Source organism: Dicentrarchus labrax, unplaced genomic scaffold, assembly GCF_905237075.1.
Source record: "Dicentrarchus labrax unplaced genomic scaffold, dlabrax2021, whole genome shotgun sequence".
NCBI classification, from domain to species: Eukaryota; Metazoa; Chordata; class Actinopteri; family Moronidae; genus Dicentrarchus; species Dicentrarchus labrax.
In genome coordinates this window covers 12,091,867-12,111,841 of record NW_026136717.1, presented here as the reverse complement: position 1 = coordinate 12,111,841, position 19,975 = coordinate 12,091,867, and the positions used below count along the sequence as shown (strand labels likewise).

General features: G+C 42.3%; 3 protein-coding genes across 7 annotated transcripts; 2 read left to right on the top strand and 1 right to left on the bottom strand.

Moving 5' to 3' along the window:
• The first annotated feature begins 248 nt into the window (after positions 1-248).
• On the top strand, positions 249-4,528 carry LOC127379376 (uncharacterized). The gene is made up of 19 exons (XM_051428879.1): positions 249-321; positions 411-463; positions 540-629; positions 763-890; positions 1,027-1,167; positions 1,242-1,307; positions 1,381-1,545; positions 1,684-1,780; positions 1,862-2,079; positions 2,263-2,413; positions 2,480-2,688; positions 2,778-2,898; positions 2,976-3,181; positions 3,266-3,383; positions 3,560-3,732; positions 3,816-3,913; positions 3,998-4,116; positions 4,192-4,344; positions 4,425-4,528. Exons 1-19 carry the CDS (start codon positions 299-301, stop codon positions 4,469-4,471), a joined length of 2,376 nt encoding a protein of 791 aa, XP_051284839.1. The 5' UTR covers positions 249-298; the 3' UTR covers positions 4,472-4,528.
• Positions 4,529-6,043: 1,515 nt separating this feature from the next.
• Positions 6,044-10,641, bottom strand: LOC127379374 (uncharacterized). The gene is made up of 19 exons (XM_051428877.1): positions 10,510-10,641; positions 10,371-10,423; positions 10,210-10,299; positions 9,818-9,945; positions 9,533-9,673; positions 9,390-9,461; positions 8,999-9,169; positions 8,770-8,866; positions 8,479-8,696; positions 8,145-8,295; positions 7,870-8,078; positions 7,660-7,780; positions 7,377-7,582; positions 7,175-7,292; positions 6,826-6,998; positions 6,645-6,742; positions 6,442-6,560; positions 6,214-6,366; positions 6,044-6,141 (listed from the first exon to the last, which is right to left on the bottom strand). Exons 1-19 carry the CDS (start codon positions 10,536-10,538, stop codon positions 6,092-6,094), a joined length of 2,397 nt encoding a protein of 798 aa, XP_051284837.1. The 5' UTR covers positions 10,539-10,641; the 3' UTR covers positions 6,044-6,091.
• A 244-nt stretch (positions 10,642-10,885) lies between these two features.
• On the top strand, positions 10,886-19,964 carry LOC127379373 (uncharacterized). Of its 5 annotated transcripts, none has more exons than XR_007888295.1 (20): positions 10,886-11,002; positions 11,083-11,141; positions 11,219-11,308; positions 11,563-11,690; positions 11,820-11,960; positions 12,035-12,103; positions 12,182-12,352; positions 12,428-12,524; positions 12,604-12,812; positions 13,045-13,404; positions 13,494-13,614; positions 13,692-13,897; positions 13,982-14,099; positions 14,271-14,443; positions 14,566-14,660; positions 14,738-14,856; positions 14,940-15,098; positions 15,286-16,452; positions 16,553-16,759; positions 18,664-19,964. XR_007888295.1 is itself a non-coding variant. In XM_051428875.1 (18 exons), exons 1-18 carry the CDS (start codon positions 10,980-10,982, stop codon positions 15,228-15,230), a joined length of 2,397 nt encoding a protein of 798 aa, XP_051284835.1. In that variant the 5' UTR covers positions 10,886-10,979; the 3' UTR covers positions 15,231-15,265. The 5 variants fall into 5 exon arrangements, 3 of the variants coding, with proteins under 3 accessions (XP_051284835.1, XP_051284834.1, XP_051284836.1); XR_007888296.1 differs by lacking the exon at positions 18,664-19,964 and adding an exon at positions 17,118-18,011; XM_051428875.1 differs by lacking the exons at positions 15,286-16,452; positions 16,553-16,759; positions 18,664-19,964 and adding an exon at positions 15,172-15,265.
• Positions 19,965-19,975: the final 11 nt, after the last annotated feature.

The following is a 19,975-nucleotide window of genomic DNA, read 5'->3' as shown; positions in this document are numbered from 1 at the left end:
ATGCTGCTTCACTGACATGCCGTTAGTGTAATGGGTTGCACCTGTGTGTGAAAAAGGTCCACTGACTGAAGATAGATTGATTGCTAATGAGCTACACATGTGGCTGTAACGCCTGAGGGCCTCTGGTTGGTTGGTGAGGAAATGGACTTATAAAAACTGGTGTAGGAGATAACCACCATGTGGTGCCAGTTTGGCCAGTACATTACAAGGAAGTGGTTCACTTTAGCTTGTTTTGGTTAGCAGGTGTAGTTTGCTAGCAGCTAGGCTAGCTTTAGACACTGCCAACACATCAGTGGCTATGGCTTTGGGTTTTTGCTTTGGGTAAGGGGCTCTGATTTCAGTTTACGAGCCAGTTGATATGAATTCACTTGTATATTGGCAGTTTATATACATATGCCTTTGTTTTACAGTGTGGCCTTCCTGCTGTCTGTGTGGTCAACTGCAAAATGTCAAATTCCCAATGGTGAGAATTTAAATGTTTGCTTATAGGCCTACAATAACTGAACCATTTTGACCATTTTGTTTTTTTGTCAATGCAGAAGTTCTTAACATGGAGTGTCGTGATCGCTTCTTCATGATAGCTGTTGATCTCTCGTTTGCTGGGAATGAACCTCACTTTGAGGCTGTTGGTAAGTTCTACATGGCTTCATTGCAAACGGACACCCCTGAAATTGAACATCTAATCACTGAAGTGTGGTTTGAGAATTAGGCTTTGAGGATTGCAGAGATCTGTTGGGTTTAATAACATGTATTGCCCTCCAGATGAGACAGGTGTATACCCAATCAGTGAGCAGTATGCAGCAACATGTGGCTACAGCATCAGCATTGTTCCTCAATCAGGTCATGTGGAGCTACGAGCCTCTTACTTCAGCTGTCACACTGACAACAAAGTATGTACAATGTCATTTATCAACCCAAACGAAAGGAAATTGGGTATTACTTCAAGAACAAAACTCTAGATTGCCCAGTGGTTACAATTCTAACACTGAGGTTTTTATAAAACACATTTTATGGGTTTTTCTTCAGGATGATGAAATGTTCACATTTAAGTTCAACCTCGTTGCAACACATGACAGAGAGGAGGCCGCCTATGCTTTGAACAAGACCTGTTCTCCCACACTCCCCTGGGCTCCCAGAGATGTTACCTGTGAGGTTAACTACATGGAAGTAAGCTTGGGTTCCTGTAATATTAATTTTTGAAGAATTGTTGCAAGTCTTTGCTAATCCTAGTTTCTCTGCAGGTGTATGTGAGGAATGAAGTCACCTGTCCGTCTGGGAACGAGGATCAGAATGCTTCTCTAAAACCTGTATGGTTGAACTTGATGACTAATATTGCTGAAGTTGATTCTTCTCAGAATAAGTCTCCCATTTCTGTTTTAGGCTTCAGCCACTTCAGACTGGCAGGTGCTGTTGCACAGAGATGGGGAGCAGTTGATGCCCATGAACCTCTCTGAAGCCCATAAGCAGGGTTATGCATTTGACTTGACAGATGGAAGGCTTGTATTTCGCACACCATACGGACAACCTGACTCGCTCAGCACTACGGTAAACCACTAATGCAGAACTTGGCTCATTTTGTAGGTATTTGAAATTCTCTCTTATATAGTTTACAAATGCCTACAGTATTTGTCTTGTAAAGCTTAGTCCAAAGCAGGTTTTGATTTTGAGTCTCTCTCTCTCCAGGTGAATGGCGTTCCAGTAGAGGTGGTCCATGCAACTCTGTTTTCCAGACAAAGCTGGGTTGTCCTCATGGTCGACCTGGTGGCTGCTTGCTCCATGTGTCAGTATTACCATCTGTACATTACTGTAGTTTAATTTTCTCATGGTAATTAAAATGAAGCTGTAATATTGGTGTCCACAGATGAAGGATCATATGATGAAAGCGGATACATGATGTGGGAGACTCCAGAGGAGCTGCAACCGCTGATGTCTGGTCTACATGAGACACAGATCAACGTTGGAGTCAATGGTGAACTTGTGGAGCAGCCAGTTGCAGAGGAGAGAGGCTACATTGTGGAGAAGCACAACACCACAGTCCAGATCAGCATCCCCTATAATGCTGAAGGGGGATACAGGAAGGTCAGAAGGCACCATCATGACACTAATGTCGTCTTGGCAGTCAGAACAGGATTAAATGTATTGCACTGAACTAATTAATGATTCATAAATATACTTTGGGTATGAGGTGAATTGGTTTAATCTTGCTGCACATTTTGTTCACTTTGGATGTTCTGACCGTATTCCTTCACAAATCTCTTGCAGAGCTTGGTGTCTGGTGACCTCTACGAGTTCTATGTCTTTGATCTCTACGTGGAGCAAATCTCAGTGGATGAGGATCATGTTGACACCAGACTTCGTTTCCACAGGACACTAGCCACTCCCCTGCTGCCACGGCCCGTTTTTAGTTTAAACCGTAAGTCTAATGACTCGACATTTGTCCAGCTGATGCAACCATAATCTCAACGGCTTTTCGTTTCAGGAACGGTTCTTGAGGATCGCACGTTCACGGTCTACCTCGGAGATGTTCCTGAGGACGTAGAGCTGGCAGCTGTTCATCTGAATGGACATAAATACATGCTGCCATTTAATAATACAAGCAGCCAAACCATCACAAAGGTTGTTCATCCCAACAACACTCATGGCTACACTCTGAAGGTGCCTTTTGACGACCCTGTCGTTGTACAAAAGGTAACGGTTTTCTGAAAGTAGGCTGATTTCAGAGTTTTGCTCCTTGCAACAGTTTCTGAACTCAGTCGTAATTGTATTTTGTTTCTTAGTTCTCTAAAGAACAAGCAGTTCTTCAGTATAAGCTGGACGTCAACTACACAATGACAATTTTGCCTGAAAATGAGCCTTATTACCACCTGGAATCTGTTGAGGCATTGTTCACAGATGTGTGTAAGTCATTCACTTTTGGATAATTTCATTATTTCTACTGGCAGCGAGCGGAGTTACCATTGTCTTGTATTTCAAAGCTCCTCCGACCTTTCAAGCCGTCTGTTCGGAGTCTGGGATCCGCTTCAAACTGGACCACCGGTCTTTTGACTACATGTGGGACATCAGTGTCGGTTCAGACCTGCTGACATCAGAGCTGGCAGCCCAGCACGGCTACATCCTGAGCAACAATAGCCAGAGTCTGCTGCTCAACGTGCCGCTCTTCACTCATGGCTACAAGTACAAGGTGAGTTGAGGGGAAATGGCGTATTGGAAGCATCAACTTGTGTTGCCTTGAAGACGAATAACTGAAGCTTCATGTATTTTACAGGATGTCACTTTGAAGGGATTCTTTGGCACTTTTGAGATCCTTGTGCGGGATCATGACACATCGGAGGTCCAGAGCTCCACTGTCAAGACTTGTCCCTTCACTGCTACTGAACTCATTTGTAAGACTTTACCATATAGGTGGTTTTTGGGGACTTTACATGTAGATGACAAGTTTAATATAATCCTTTATTTGTCCCACAATGGGGAAATTCCAATGTTACAGCAGCCAAGTGGACAGAGGAAGAAAACAGTATTTAAAAAAACAAAACAAACAGTACGAATATGCTTTCTGCAGTGTGTTCGACTGACGGGAGGATGACCGTGGTGGCTGACTTGTCTCTGGCCATCCCAAGTGGAGGAGTTCCTGCTAGAACCAACCTCGTAGACAAATACTGCGGACCCAAAGAGGCAGACGACACCAAGGCTCTCTTCTCTTTTCCACTCAACGGCTGTGGATCCACAGTCAAGGTAGCGCTGCTTATTAATGGAACTGTTCTTCTACAGTTAAACTCATTGCACAAATAACACTCGCGTATGCTTTGTTTCACCAGCTCGGCAAGGAATACGTGACCTATGAGAACGAGATTTTCTTCAGCCGGAAGTTGAACGCTCTGAAAAATCCAGCAGACTCCAGCAATGACATTGACAAGTACCTTCTACCCCAACTGTCTTTGCCTTATCGACTAGTTCAGGAGGGGTAAATGACAAACCGTTTGTCCCTCTTGTATTTCAGGGTGATGGTGCAGTGTACATATCCTCTGGCAGGACTGTATCGACTTTTCTCAGTGTACAAGTTTGAGTCCGACACGGCTGGCATCGGTCGCATCGTGCGTTCTGCACGCTCCGCTGAAGGTGGGTGGCTCAACCCATAAACCTGTTTCACTCTGTATATTGCATGCTGTCAGTTTGTTTGCTCCTGTACTCTAGGTCTACAGAGTTCCACCACCAAGCCCCCTGCTGTGCTTCAAACGGCAGTGCCCGCTACAAGACTCACCCCAAGACCTGTCTCTATTAAACCTGGTTACCGTCCTCCTGCTCAGTACATCAGAGTATCTAGTTTTCTGAAAAATCTTTCTAAAAGTCAGTACTTGATGATACTAAATGCTCAAACAGGTTTTTAATTAAGTTCTTGGTTCCTAAATCTTCAATTCTGTTCACAGGAGGAAGAGGATCTTCACAAGTCAAACTAAATGCTGGCATATTTTGAAGGACTAAACTTGTATTTTTAAATGTAAATCTCAATAAATTGGTGTCTTTAAAGAAACATGCAGACTTGTCAGTTGATACTGGAAAAACTACTGTACATGAAGGAAGCAGGAAACCAATTAGTGTTGAGTGGCTGATGCGGGGTGGTGTTACAGCTTTAATGTAAATAAAAGCCTGGTTATGGTAAGCTTTATGACATGTCCTAAAAAATGGTTACAAAGTGCTCCATAAACAAATGTAAGTATGTAATCCTACATGGGGAACATATATAACATGGATGGCTAAAATGAGGAAAAGGATAAGTCAAAGTCCATATAGGAAAGGAGATCTATGAAAAGGCTCACCCTTAGGTGGGTTTTGAGGTGCTTCATAAAACAAAGATTCAGCAAACCTGAGTGAGGAAGCTGATTCCAGTGTTGGGGCTAAAACTGCAAAGGCACATCCCCTCTAGTTCTGCAGTTAGTGGGGAATGGATAAAAGGCCAAGATATGAGGAACAAGGAGATCTGAACTGTAACTGGGGCAAGGTCAGGATCTTGTTTGTCAATTGTCTGGCAGATGCATTTTTGGACTAAATGATTTAAAGAAGCTGGACTGAGGCATGTGTAGAGAATTACAGTAATCTAGATGAGAGAAAATGAAGGTGTGAATTAATAGTTCAAGAACAATCTGATTTTTGCAGTAATTCAAAGCTGAAGTTTTGTAACATGGTCAAATGCCAATGTCCAAGATTCTTAGCAGTAGGTTTGATATTTGTAATGGTCCAATAAACTGTAGTGACAATTGTCAGTTCCAATTCAAAGGATTTTTTTTTTTGGCTTAACACTTTTTAAACAGTTAGGTACAGACCCAGATCTGAGAGAGGAACTGATAATGGGCTATTTAATAGTAAACAGGTCAGAAAAGTAAGCATCTTTAATAGTCTGGTTCAATTCCTTCAGAGGCAGTGGACAGGGACTTTCCCAATTGCACTCTGCCTTCCTATATTCCCTTTGTTGTTTAACAGTTAATAACTGGGTCAGCCCTGGATGCATGAGTGGAAAAATAAATTTCTTTCAAACACATTAAACCTATTAGCAAACTGAGGGAGGGAATTGGCCCAACTAGAAAATTGGCTACAAAATTTGGCTGCTGAATTAAGATGCAAAAGTGGATTATACATTTCTGGGATGAAGCAGGTAAACACATTTATGGTCAGACAAAAATCATGCACATTTTAAAAAAACAAAAAAAAAGACTTAAAGAGTCAAGGTTGAGTGCAACACAAGTGAGATGGTCTTTAAAGACAACTGCAATACATACCCCCACCACAGCCAGTTACTCTTGAACTAAAAAAAAAAAAAACTGGGTGGGCAGACTTCAGTTTCAGTAAGAAGTAGAACAAGGTTTTTCAATCATTGAGAATGAAAAGTTAAACACACAAGACTGTCCATTTGGATGGCCACTTACAACTTCACATACTGTATGTAGAATTACACCAAGATGTACAGACTGGCCTGTGGTTGTATGAGCCACTCATTCACATGCATTTGTCCTTATGTTCATATAGTGTTAAAGTATCAATGACAGATCAGGAGCATTTAAGACAAATTTATTCAACTTTACATTTAAAATACATGCAGTCACAATCCAATATATGGTGTCACTTTAGCTTGTGGTGATCCTCTAGCTCCTGTAAAGAGAGTTAAAACAAGATTTAAAATAAAACCCCTACATGTCAGCAAACTGCAAATAATCAACCAACCTTTGTTAAACTGATTTAGAAAACTAGATACTCTGATGTACTGAGCAGGAGGACGGTAACCAGGTTTAATAGAGACAGGTCTTGGGGTGAGTCTTGTAGCGGGCACTGCCGTTTGAAGCACAGCAGGGGGCTTGGTGGTGGAACTCTGTAGACCTAGAGTACAGGAGCAAACAAACTGACAGCATGCAATATACAGAGTGAAACAGGTTTATGGGTTGAGCCACCCACCTTCAGCGGAGCGTGCAGAACGCACGATGCGACCGATGCCAGCCGTGTCGGACTCAAACTTGTACACTGAGAAAAGTCGATACAGTCCTGCCAGAGGATATGTACACTGCACCATCACCCTGAAATACAAGAGGGACAAACGGTTTGTCATTTACCCCTCCTGAACTAGTCGATAAGGCAAAGACAGTTGGGGTAGAAGGTACTTGTCAATGTCATTGCTGGAGTCTGCTGGATTTTTCAGAGCGTTCAACTTCCGGCTGAAGAAAATCTCGTTCTCATAGGTCACGTATTCCTTGCCGAGCTGGTGAAACAAAGCATACGCGAGTGTTATTTGTGCAATGAGTTTAACTGTAGAAGAACAGTTCCATTAATAAGCAGCGCTACCTTGACTGTGGATCCACAGCCGTTGAGTGGAAAAGAGAAGAGAGCCTTGGTGTCGTCTGCCTCTTTGGGTCCGCAGTATTTGTCTACGAGGTTGGTTCTAGCAGGAACTCCTCCACTTGGGATGGCCAGAGACAAGTCAGCCACCACGGTCATCCTCCCGTCAGTTGAACACACTGCAGAAAGCATATTCGTACTGTTTGTTTTGTTTTTTTAAATACTGTTTTCTTCCTCTGTCCACTTGGCTGCTGTAACATTGGAATTTCCCCATTGTGGGACAAATAAAGGATTATATTAAACTTGTCATCTACATGTAAAGTCCCCAAAAACCACCTATATGGTAAAGTCTTACAAATGAGTTCAGTAGCAGTGAAGGGACAAGTCTTGACAGTGGAGCTCTGGACCTCCGATGTGTCATGATCCCGCACAAGGATCTCAAAAGTGCCAAAGAATCCCTTCAAAGTGACATCCTGTAAAATACATGAAGCTTCAGTTATTCGTCTTCAAGGCAACACAAGTTGATGCTTCCAATACGCCATTTCCCCTCAACTCACCTTGTACTTGTAGCCATGAGTGAAGAGCGGCACGTCGAGCAGCAGACTCTGGCTATTGTTGCTCAGGATGTAGCCGTGCTGGGCTGCCAGCTCTGATGTCAGCAGGTCTGAACCAACACTGATGTCCCACATGTAGTCAAAAGACCGGTGGTCCAGTTTGAAGCGGATCCCAGACTCCGAACAGACGGCTTGAAAGGTCGGAGGAGCTTTGAAATACAAGACAATGGTAACTCCGCTCGCTGCCAGTAGAAATAATGAAATTATCCAAAAGTGAATGACTTACACACATCTGTGAACAATGCCTCAACAGATTCCAGGTGGTAATAAGGCTCATTTTCAGGCAAAATTGTCATTGTGTAGTTGACGTCCAGCTTATACTGAAGAACTGCTTGTTCTTTAGAGAACTAAGAAACAAAATACAATTACGACTGAGTTCAGAAACTGTTGCAAGGAGCAAAACTCTGAAATCAGCCTACTTTCAGAAAACCGTTACCTTTTGTACAACGACAGGGTCGTCAAAAGGCACCTTCAGAGTGTAGCCATGAGTGTTGTTGGGATGAACAACCTTTGTGATGGTTTGGCTGCTTGTATTATTAAATGGCAGCATGTATTTATGTCCATTCAGATGAACAGCTGCCAGCTCTACGTCCTCAGGAACATCTCCGAGGTAGACCGTGAACGTGCGATCCTCAAGAACCGTTCCTGAAACGAAAAGCCGTTGAGATTATGGTTGCATCAGCTGGACAAATGTCGAGTCATTAGACTTACGGTTTAAACTAAAAACGGGCCGTGGCAGCAGGGGAGTGGCTAGTGTCCTGTGGAAACGAAGTCTGGTGTCAACATGATCCTCATCCACTGAGATTTGCTCCACGTAGAGATCAAAGACATAGAACTCGTAGAGGTCACCAGACACCAAGCTCTGCAAGAGATTTGTGATGGAATACGGTCAGAACATCCTAAGTGAACAAAATGTGCAGCTAGATTAAACCAATTCACCTCATACCCAAAGTATATTTATGAATCATTAATTAGTTCAGTGCAATACATTTAATCCTGTTCTGACTGGCAAGACGACATTAGTGTCATGATGGTGCCTTCTGACCTTCCTGTATCCTCCTTCAGCATTATAGGGGATGCTGATCTGGACTGTGGTGTTGTGCTTCTCCACAATGTAGCCTCTCTCTTCTGCAACTGGCTGCTCCACAAGTTCACCATTGACTCCAACGTTGATCTGTGTCTCATGTAGACCAGACATCAGCAGGTGCAGCTCCTCTGGAGTCTCCCACATCATGTATCCGCTTTCATCATATGATCCTTCATCTGTGGACACCAATATTAATAGCTTTACCATGAGAAGATGAAACTACAGTAATGTACAGATGGTAATACTGACACATGGAGCAAGCAGCCACCAGGTCGACCATGAGGACAACCCAGTTTTGTCTGGAGAACAAAGCTGCATGGATCACCTCTACTGGAACGCCATTCACCTGGAGAGAGACTCAAAATCAAAACCTGCTTTGGACTACCTTACAAGACAAATACTGTAGGCATTTGTAAACTATACAAGAGAGAATTTCAAATACCTACAAAATGAGCCAAGTTCTGCATTAGTGGTTTACCGTAGTGCTGAGCGAGTCAGGTTGTCCGTATGGTGTGCGAAATACAAGCCTTCCATCTGTCAAGTCAAATGCATAACCCTGCTTATGGGCTTCAGAGAGGTTCATGGGCATCAACTGCTCCCCATCTCTGTGCAACAGCACCTGCCAGTCTGAAGTGGCTGAAATATAGGCCTAGAAGGACAAGTGAAAACTTATTTTACTCTATATGCTTCTTTATTTTATTTTTGGGGCTTTAGACAAGACCACTTTAGAGAGCTATGGGGTCAGATTTGAACCCATGGCTGCTGCAGCAAGGGAGTTACCTGTATGTGTTTATTTAATTGCATCTCATTGTATCCCAGCCATATGTGATAAATTCCATAAGTTTCCCAGAAGGCAATCTCACACATACCATTTGGACTACAGCATCCCAGTCGTCTTGTTTTGTCCCAGTTGGACAGGCCATGTCACTCCTTACAGACACCTAGAGAGACATAAGGGTTAGCAAGCGTCTGAAATAGTTTAATAAAAATGTTATGTTGAAACTTAGCTTACTTCCATGTAGTTAACCTCACAGGTAACCTCTCTGGGAGACCAGGGGAGAGTGGGAGAACAGGTTTTGTTCAAAGCATAGGTGATATCCTCTCCTCCATGCATTGCATTTAGATTGAAGTTGAACGTGAACACTTCGTCATCCTGAAAAAAACAAGGTTGTAGAGAAGAGTCTCAGGATTGCAACTGTAGGCTCTAGCGTTTTGATCATCACATTTCTAAAAAGGGTTAGTAGTGATCTGTAGTCGTTTGTGGATTTTAAAGAGTTTTTATGCCATTTATACATACTGTATTGTCAGTGTGACAGCTGAAATAAGATGCTCGTAGCTCCATACGGCCCAGTAGAGGGAGAAGATTGGTGCTGTAACCACACGTAGCTGCATACTTCACAGTGATAGGATACACACCTGTCTCATCTGGAAGACAATTTTATTTGCACCTTTATTCAGTGAAATACATCAGCATCAATTGGGTGGATGCGCCAAAATATAGCTGATGAAACAGGTTAGTCTTAACTGACCAGAAATTTGGTTCATGAGCTACTGTAGTTAAGTGCAAGCACTTTGCAATCTTCCTGGCTTCCAAAATGTATTTCAACTTAACTTAACTGGAACCCCCCCCAATCAATATTCTTAGTCCCAAATGGCACATGGTGGTTAGTAAGAATCTGTAGGACTTACCAACAGCCTCAAAATTAGGTTCTTTCTCAGCGAAGGAGAGATCAACAGCTATCGTGAAGTAACGATCACGACACTCCATAGTAACAGCTCCTGTGTGAACAAACAAGGTCAGATCTAAATATGTGCCAATGACTACAGGCAGTATCTAGTTTAATTCTTACCATCGGGAATATGACATGTTGCCATTGACCACATAGACAGCAGCAAGGTCACACTGTAAGACAAATGCATATAGACATCAAACATACAGGTAGACTAATGGCAACTTAAAGTATGCAAATAATTCTCAGAGCCCCTTACCCAAAGCAAAAGCAAAAGCTAAAAGCCATAGCCACTGATGTGTTGGCAGTGTCTAAAGCTAGCCTAGCTGCTAGCAAACTACACCTGCTAACCAAAACACGCTAAAGTGAACCACTTCCTTGTAACGTACTGGCCAAACTGGCACCACATGGTGGTTATCTCCTACACCAGTTTTTATAAGTCCATTTCCTCACCAACCAACCAGAGGCCCTCAGGCGATACAGCCACATGTGTAGCTCATTAGCAATCAAATGTTTGAATCATTTGCAGCTGTGGGGTTAAACCTGCCCTCCTTCAAACCTCATGGGTCAAGAAATGGAGTATAAAAGCTGGTGTAGCAGGTAGTAGAAGATGCTGCCAGTCTGGCCAAGATATATTAAGCAAATAGTTCACTTTAGTGTGTGTTGGTTAGTAGGTGTAGTTTACTAGCAGCTAGGCTAGCTTTAGACACTGCCAACACATCAGTGGCTATGGCTTTAGGGTTTTTCCTTGGGTAAGTTGCTTAGTTGCAACTTTATTAAGTTTTATTTGTGCTGGTATTTTTGCATGCTAGAGACATGTTTTGTCTTACAGAGTGGCCTTATTTCTCCTGTCTGTGCGGTCTGTTGTAAAGTGCGCTGCCATTCCCGAGGGTAACTAAAATATTGGCTCAGTGAATTATAATAATTAAGATGTATGTATTTTGACCGTAACTTGTTTATGCATACAGGAGTTCTTCACATGGAGTGTCATGAGCGTTATTTCATGATAGCTGTTGATCTTTCCTTCACTGGGGAGGACCCTCGCTTTGAGGCCGTAGGTAAGTCCTGCACAGCTTCATCATGCTGTTATGTAAATACTTTTGCACCATAACTATCTAAAATGGGCCAGGCCAACATGTGCTAGGAGTTATTATGATCACATTTCTAGATTCTTGCAAATAGTACCCCTTCAATCATGCATCTAATCAGAGAATCCTTTATTGTAGTTTCTAGTCAAACTCGAAGTTCTTGACCTTGTCTCGAGTAAATATTAAGCCACACTATTAATAAAAAAACGTATTATTTCTTCCAGCTGGGACAGGTGTGTACCCAATCAGTGAGCAGTATGCAGCAACGTGTGGCTACAGTGTCTGCCTTCTCCCTCTGCAAGACCATGTGGAGCTAAGAGCCTCTTACTTCAGCTGTCACACTGACAACAAAGTACGTACAAATATTATCAACACAAACTAAAGGAAATTGGGCATGGTTTCAGGAACAAAACTCTACATTGCTTACAGTTCTGACACCTAGATGGTATGTTTTTATAAAATATTTTATGGGGCTTTTCAGGATGACAAAATGTTCAAATTTAAGTTCAACCTGATTGCGACACATGAAGGAGAGGAAGTCACCTATGCTCTGAGCAAGACCTGTTCTCCCACACTCCCCTGGTCTCCCAGAGAGGTTACCTGTGAGGTTAACTACATGGAAGTAAGCTTTGGTACACTTTTGTAACAAATTTGGGCAATTGTGCCAACTGTTCACTAATCCTAGTTTCTCTGCAGGTGTCTGTAAGGAGTGAAGTCAGCTGTCCATCTGGTACAATGAAAGATGACTGGAATGCCCTCAGACCTGTATGTTTCACTGTTGAAGGAATTCCTTAGCTCATGCAGTCAAGTTCCACTTTTTAAGCCTTTACATTTTTTTTCCAGGCACATAGCTCAACCACTTCAGACTGGCAGGTGACATTTCAGAGAGCAGAGGAGCAGTTGCCGCCCATGAACCTCTCTGAAGCCCGTAAACGGGGTTATGCATTTGACTTGAAAGATGGAAGGCTTGTATTTCGCACACCATACGGACAACCTGACTCGCTCAGCACTACGGTAAACCTCCTAATGCAGAATCTGTTTTTGTAAAGCTTAATCCAAAGCAGATTTTGATTTTGAGTCTCTCTCCAGGTGAATGGCGTTCGAGTAGAGGTTGTCTATGCAACTCTGTTCTCCAGACAAAGCTGGGTTGTCCTCATGGTCGACCTGGTGGCTGCTTGCTCCATGCGTCAGTATTACCATCTGTACATAGCTGTAGTAACATTTCACTTAATTTACAATTGAAGTTACAATATTGTCTCCAACAGATGAAGGATCATACGATGACAGCGGCTATATGTTGTGGCAGACTCCAGGGGTGCTGTATCCCAGTCTTGACAGCACACAGCTCAACATTGGACTCAATGGTGAACTTGTGGAGCAGCCAATTGCAGAGGAGAGAGGCTACATTGTGGAGAAGCAAAACACCACAGTCCAGATCAAAATCCCTTATAATGCTGAAGGAGGATACAGGAAGGTCAGAAACCTAAGATGTCCAAACTAGGCATAAGATCCCTTCAAGGTCCAGATTGGGGCAATTAAACATGTCTAGATTATTTAAACACCACTACTTAAAAGGAGACGAATATTACTGATTATGCATTAACAGATTTACAGCAAGTATAAAATGTGTTCTATCTGGCAGCATAATATGAAAGCGCAGAAGAATCTGACTAGAAGCTTATCTGAACTGCATGTGTCTCTTGCAGAGCATAGTGTCTGGCGATCTCAACGAGTACTATGTCTTTCATCTGTACTTGGAACAAATCATGGTGGATGAGGAAAACGTAGAGACCAGGATCCGCCTTTACAGGACGCTGGCCACTCCCCTGCTGCCACACCCAATCTTCACTGAAAACCAAACTCTTATCAACGAGCGCGCGTTCACGGTCTACCTCGGAGATCTCCCTGAGGACGTTGAGTTGGCAGCTGTTCATTTGAATGGACATAAATACACGCTGCCATTTAATAATACAAGCAGCCAAACCATCACAAAGGTTGTTCATCCCAACAACACTCATGGCTACACTCTGAAGGTGCCTTTTGACGACCCTGTCGTTGTACAAAAGGTAATGGTTTTCTGAGAGTAGGCTGATTTCAGAGTTTTGCTCCTTGCAACTGTTTCTGAACTCAGTCGTAATTGTATTTTGTTTCTTAGTTCTGTAGAAAACACTCACTACTTCAGTATAAGCTGGACATCAACTACATACTGAGCATTTTGCCTGAAAATGAGCCTTATTACCACCTGGAATCTGTTGAGGCATTGTTCACAGATGTGTGTAAGTCCTTCACTTTTGGATAATGTAATTATTTCTATTGGCAGCGAGCAGAGTTACCATTGTCTTGTATTTCAAAGCTCCTCCGACCTTTCACGCCGTCTGTTCGGAGTCTGGGATCCGCTTCAAACTGGACCACCGGTCTTTTGACTACATGTGGGACATCAGTGTCGGTTCAGACCTGCTGACATCAGAGCTGGCAGCCCAGCACGGCTACATCCTGAGCAACAATAGCCAGAGTCTGCTGCTCGACGTGCCGCTCTTCACTCATGGCTACGAGTACAAGGTGAGTTGAGGGGAAATGGCGTATTGGAAGCATCAACTTGTGTTGCCTTGAAGACTAATAACTGAAGCTTCATGTATTTTACAGGATGTCACTTTGAAGGGATTCTTTGGCACTTTTGAGATCCTTGTGCGGGATCATGACACATCGGAGGTCCAGAGCTCCACTGTCAAGACTTGTCCCTTCACTGCTACTGAACTCATTCGTAAGACTTTACCATATAGGTGGTTTTTGGGGACTTTACATGTAGATGACACAAGTTTAATGTAATCCTTTATTTGTCCCACAATGGGGGAAATTCCAATGTTACAGCAGCAAAGTGGACAGAGGAAGAAAACGGTATTTAAAAACAGTACGAATATAATGCTTTCTGCAGTGTGTTCGACTGACGGGAGGATGACCGTGGTGGCTGACTTGTCTCTGGCCATCCCAAGTGGAGGAGTTCCTGCTAGAACCAACCTCGTAGACAAATACTGCAGACCCAAAGAGGCAGACGACACCAAGGCTCTCTTCTCTTTTCCACTCAACGGCTGTGGATCCACAGTCAAGGTAGCGTTGCCTATTAATTTAAACTGGCAATGTTGGATTTGAATCCTTCCTGTAACTTTCCCTACAGTAATTGAAAAGATTACAATGTTGTATAAATGTCACTATTTGCTCTTTGCCTTCAGATTGACAGGCAAAATGTGACCTATCAAAATGAGATTTTCTTCAGCAAGAAGTACCTTGATGTGAACGGAGCAGTATCTGTCAATACCACTGAGAGGTATTGATGACTTGCCTCTTCCTGTAGCTACAAATCTAACGCTGTACAGTATTTCAAGTTGTCCTCGTGTCTTGCAGGGTGATGGTACAGTGCACATATTCTCTGGCAAGTCTCCATCGCCTCTTCTCTCTGTACAAGTTTGAGTCTGACAAAGTTGGTGTCGGCCGCATTATCCACACTGCACAGCCCACAGCAGGTACAGTAGTTTGTTCAGCTGCTTGACGTGATCAGTTCTCACTCCTCGTATTGGATTTTAAGCATTGTCTATCTGCACTGTAGCTCAGAGTCCCACCATCAAGCCAACAACAGCACTTAAAACCACACTTGCTGCCAAAGGCCCAACTAGAGTACCTGCTGCATACCTGCCTGCTGCCAACCCACCAGTTCGCTACATTAGAGTTTCCAGGGTTAAAAGTTTTCTCAGTGGTATGAGAAAAGGTAAAATTTTGATTTTAAAAAATTCACATTTAAGAGGTGAACTCACTTTAATGTGTTTGACGTCTCTTCACAGGAGGATCCTCCCAAACTAAAATAGATGCTGCCAAAATTGGAAGGGCATCTAATTTTTAATAGAAAATATTGAATAAAGCTGTTTTTTGTAAAGAGCTGTTTGTCTCCTCTATAGGCGGGTCCACCACCCACTATACACACGCGGTAATATTGACCCAGGAAGGTGTTAAACACTAATTTGGAGACACTGGCTATAGATTTGGTAAATGTGGTAAGTGAGGATGAAGCTGTTACTGCCCCAATATGGCAAAAGGTGAGCCCTTGTGCAGAAGTGTAAAAAACTTGAAATGTCAGGTTACACTAGGTACAGTACTTGTAAATATTACAATAGTATTTTCCTACTCTACATTTGAAAGGGAATGATGTGCTTTTTTTCACTACACTATTTGCTAGCTATAGTCACTAATTAACCTGCAAAACTTGAAGTTCTATGATTTTAACTACAGTGTAGTAAGTGGTTAAAATTGACTTGACCTTTACCAGTTGCAACATTTAAGGTGTCATTAATAAAACTTAAAAAACACCTTTACACATTCTTACTAAATGAATTTAATGTCCTGTAGTGAAGTTTTACACTATTTCTGTTTTTTTTACTTCAACATGAGGCCTAATCAGTTTCAGGATTAACTTGACATTAAAGAGAAACTGGGGCAAATTTGCCCAAGAAGCATGGATTATACTATGGGGAACTTCTTACTGTACTACAAAAAGTTGAAACTAGGACTAAACTATGCTGTAAAAGTATAAAATGGCATTTAATTTTGGAAAAACTCTTTTCCCAAGTGGAAACTCTTAATTAGTAACCGGTGACACATGTTGCTCCATAGTGGATGAATGCGGGGGAATGTAAAAGTACATTTACGCAAGCATTTTTCCCCCCCCCACATCTTTTGCATGCAAAACATTTGAAGTGCTTATGAAATATTTTGTAAATGAAACTACCATTACAGGATCTTCCTTCAGCATGAATGCAAGACATAAGGATGCCATTTGAGTTGAAAGTTGCATAAAACATGACTGACAGACTAATACTTTATAATATTATAAATTGTATTTTTTTAAAAAGGGGAGAATCTTAGTTTCATAAACAGTCAAATAAACGGGGTCTTCTAAGTCAACCAGCAGGGGGCGCTACTTAATTAGCTGCTAACACAGACGCAACGACTGTTTCTCTTTTGACTCCAACATGTGAGCTGAAACTAACTCGGACACCACTTCAGACTCTCTCCAACAACGGTTTCATAAATGGTGAACAATGAACTCCAGTGAAGCGCACTGTGTGGTGAGTTTCCACTATCAAAATGTCCTCTGGCGGTAAAAAGTTTGACCGAACCTGCTCGGTGTTCACCAGCTTCCACCTCCCGCTCATGTCTCTCCTCCAGCGGGGGTCCAGGCCGCCAACCCTGCCCCCTCTCTCCAGCAGGACCCTGGGACACCCCTCTTTCCTGCCCCTGTACCTGACTGCGGGCTACCCACACCCTCACCCGGACTGCCGCGACGTCCACCCCATCACCCCGGAGGAGTTCTTCTACTCGGACCCGACCATGAGCTGTGGGAGGAGGGTCCCCAACTCAGTGAGTGAGCTGAAGGTGAGTGAGCACAGGTTGCCATGGATACCCCATCACACTGTCGGTCACATAGCAACCGTGTGATCTAGTCCCTGGATGACAGAATAAACACACTTTTATAAACTTTAATGTTTTAGAGCAATGGTTCCCAACTTAAATGGCTTTTTCTATTAATGACTAAACTGACCTTTTATGGAAATTTTGATGAATGTTGAGCAGATTATTTCCTGTGAATATTGCTTAAGAGATGAGTAAATCTCTTAAAAAAAAAAAAAGACAAATAATAGTTTGTCCACTGTTTGCAGGTTGAGAGTGAAGGCTCTTTGAATATAACTTGAATAATTTAAACTTTAAAAAAATTGTATCTTTTTCTTCACAGAAATTAACAAAATGCTGATATAGGCCTTCTATGTATCTAAGTACAACCCTTAAGAATCAAGAAGGCCTCGCAACTCTCTGTGTAGCTGCGGTGACAACTGGATCTTTTATCTTCCCACCTGAAATGATTTAAGTTTTCGGAAATACATCAGTTAAACCTGGGCACCTTTATCCATGACCATGTCCAGTTGACTTTTTAGTATTCTGTTTTGATGCACAGATACATCTATTAGATCTAATTGATTCATCCTATAAGTAGTTAACTTGAAGAATAATTGAGAACAGTATTTTTCAGGGATGTTGCAGGGCTGCACAATATACAAATTGAAGACGCTGCATTGTTTTGAAAAAAGGAAAATATGTGTCCAAACAGCATAACAATGACATTTTGTAGTTCTGAAGAGATGTCCTGGCCTACAAATCTTGTTCTCTAGATTTAAGAAAACAACAAAATTTCACATCATGATTTTAAGGTTTTTTTTTTCTGAGAATTAAATTTGTGATGCAAAAATTAATAGCAAATCACAATATCTGTCAAAATAATTGCAATATGATGTTTTTACTATTTCATGCAGCCCTACTTATAAGGGAATTGTTAAAACTTGTTTGTTGTTAATGCAAATGAAGGGTGTAAATTAATGCACAAATTATGAATACTGGACATATATTGAAATTGGATGTTAAATATGATGGAAAGATTAGGATTAAAACTGGGACTTAAATTTACTAACTGCTCTCGGTTCAGTGAACGAGCGACTACAACCATTATTTTAAAGTATCTGACGCATTCATTGCTCATTAAAATATTTATTAAAATGACCTCAGATTGTGAGAACAGTTTCTTCCCCACTGTCGCCCTCTGTGCTCTTTGTGTGGTGGTGGGGGTTGTAGAGGGTAGAGCTTATGGAGGAGCTCAGACAGACAAGGACATTTAATAAGATTGGCTCAGTGCTTTCAGACAGAGCTAAGACCCTAACCGGGGGGCTGGAAGGAAATTGAGACCTACGGCTAAGGAGGAGTCAGATTGTTTTGACAGTTAAGACTTAGCATCAGTCATATACAGTTTTTTTATTTTAGAGAAAACTGTGATTAATGTTTTTTATGAACGCACCAAAAACTCAACAATTAATTGGACTGAAGCACAGAAAAGGAAAACACATAAAACAGAAAAAAGAGGTGGGATGGTAAGAAAACACACAAAAAATAATGTTTAGAATAAAAAAAAAGTTTTATTCCCATTAACTTAAATATTGTAAACTAATGTTTGAGCTTGTAATATCATTATTTTGGTAATTTAGACTCACAGGTGTGTAAAGCTGCACAAGGCAAACTATTGGCAAGTATTTTATTAGTCTAAAACACATACTGGGGCTGTAACAGCTGTAACAGAGCCTCAATAGATTAAACTCACAGAAAAACACCAGCAAAGCAGTTGTGTGGAGTTTACTGATGATACTCAGTGTTTATGCTGTTGAACATTGATGTGGTGTTGCCATTTGAAGACACCAAAATTCAAGACTTTCCTGTTTTATTTCTTTTTCCACAAGGTCTTCGATTGCTTCCAGCTCAACACTCCCTCACCCGTTATGTCTGCCTGCCCGGCCCCACCAACCGGTCCAGACCCATTCAGATCTGAACCACAACCCACCAGGGATCTGGGCGACTTCACCTCCTTCAAAATAAATACCCTCCACCCTCCAGTGCAGCCAAGCCGCGTCGTCATCCAGCTTACCCAGGAGGAGGACCAGGCTATTACTAACCTCCTGAAACTACACCACCAGGAGCCTATACACAGTGACGAGACCCTTACTGCTCCGCAAACGGACTTCCTTAGTCACGCTGATCCTATGGACTCCTCTTCAGCTCTGGAGGTTTACAAGCCCTTCTGTAGCGATGTGCAACATCCGAGCGAGGCCAGTTCGCGGGGTCAGGGAAGATGTTGGTCAGATACGGAGCTCGAGGCAGCCAACACCCTCTTGAGTGGCTTTAGCCTGATGGAGGAGGACAGAATCTGGAGCCAAAACCACAACAAATCAGACATACCACTTCCTAATCCTCTGCCATACCAGCGGCAAAGATCTGAGACTCCTCCTGTAGCAATAACTGCTGGTTGCACTCAAAAGAACATCGGCTACATCAGCTTTAGTTGTGTCAGAGAATGTGGAGAACCAGGCTGGGAGGATTTCGTGTTTCTGGAGGGGAGGAATGCTGATAATGTTCACGTGCAAGTTTGTCAGGAATACATGGCATCACCTTTACCCCCGAGGCTGTCTTCATACCGAAAGCCAAAGAGCAGCTCGAGTGTCTCTGGAGATTTCTCAGAGGTGAAGGAATGGATGCTGTCGGACTCTGAGGGAGATGCTGTGCATGTACTCCTGAACCTTGGAGACATGGGAGTGATGGATATTGTCCAGTGATTGATCCTTTAAAAACATACCCAGGGATTTAAGACAGTGTGTAGACTGTAAATGTTTGAATACAGCTCCACTTGAACATGAAAGGGCCAATCTAGAGCCAGTGTTTGGTTTGTTCTTGATTACTGTGGTGGTTCAACATGGAGGCTTATTCCAAGGCATATATATTAATGTTTCTGCCAATAGATCCTCCTAAATGTTACACACTGGACCTTTACTACCTCTTCCTTATTATGGAAACAACTAGTTGAGTTCTTTGCACTGTTTTGAATTTTGATCCAAATATGGTCCAAAACTTCTTATTTATCTAGGTTGAGAATTTATTTCCCCACTTGAAAAAATAATGAACAGTATTTTCATGTTGAATACTGCACATTTGCCTCCTAATTTTCTTACAACCTGCATCAGTGTTCAATAAAAATGGATCAAAAGTTGAGCCTCTGTC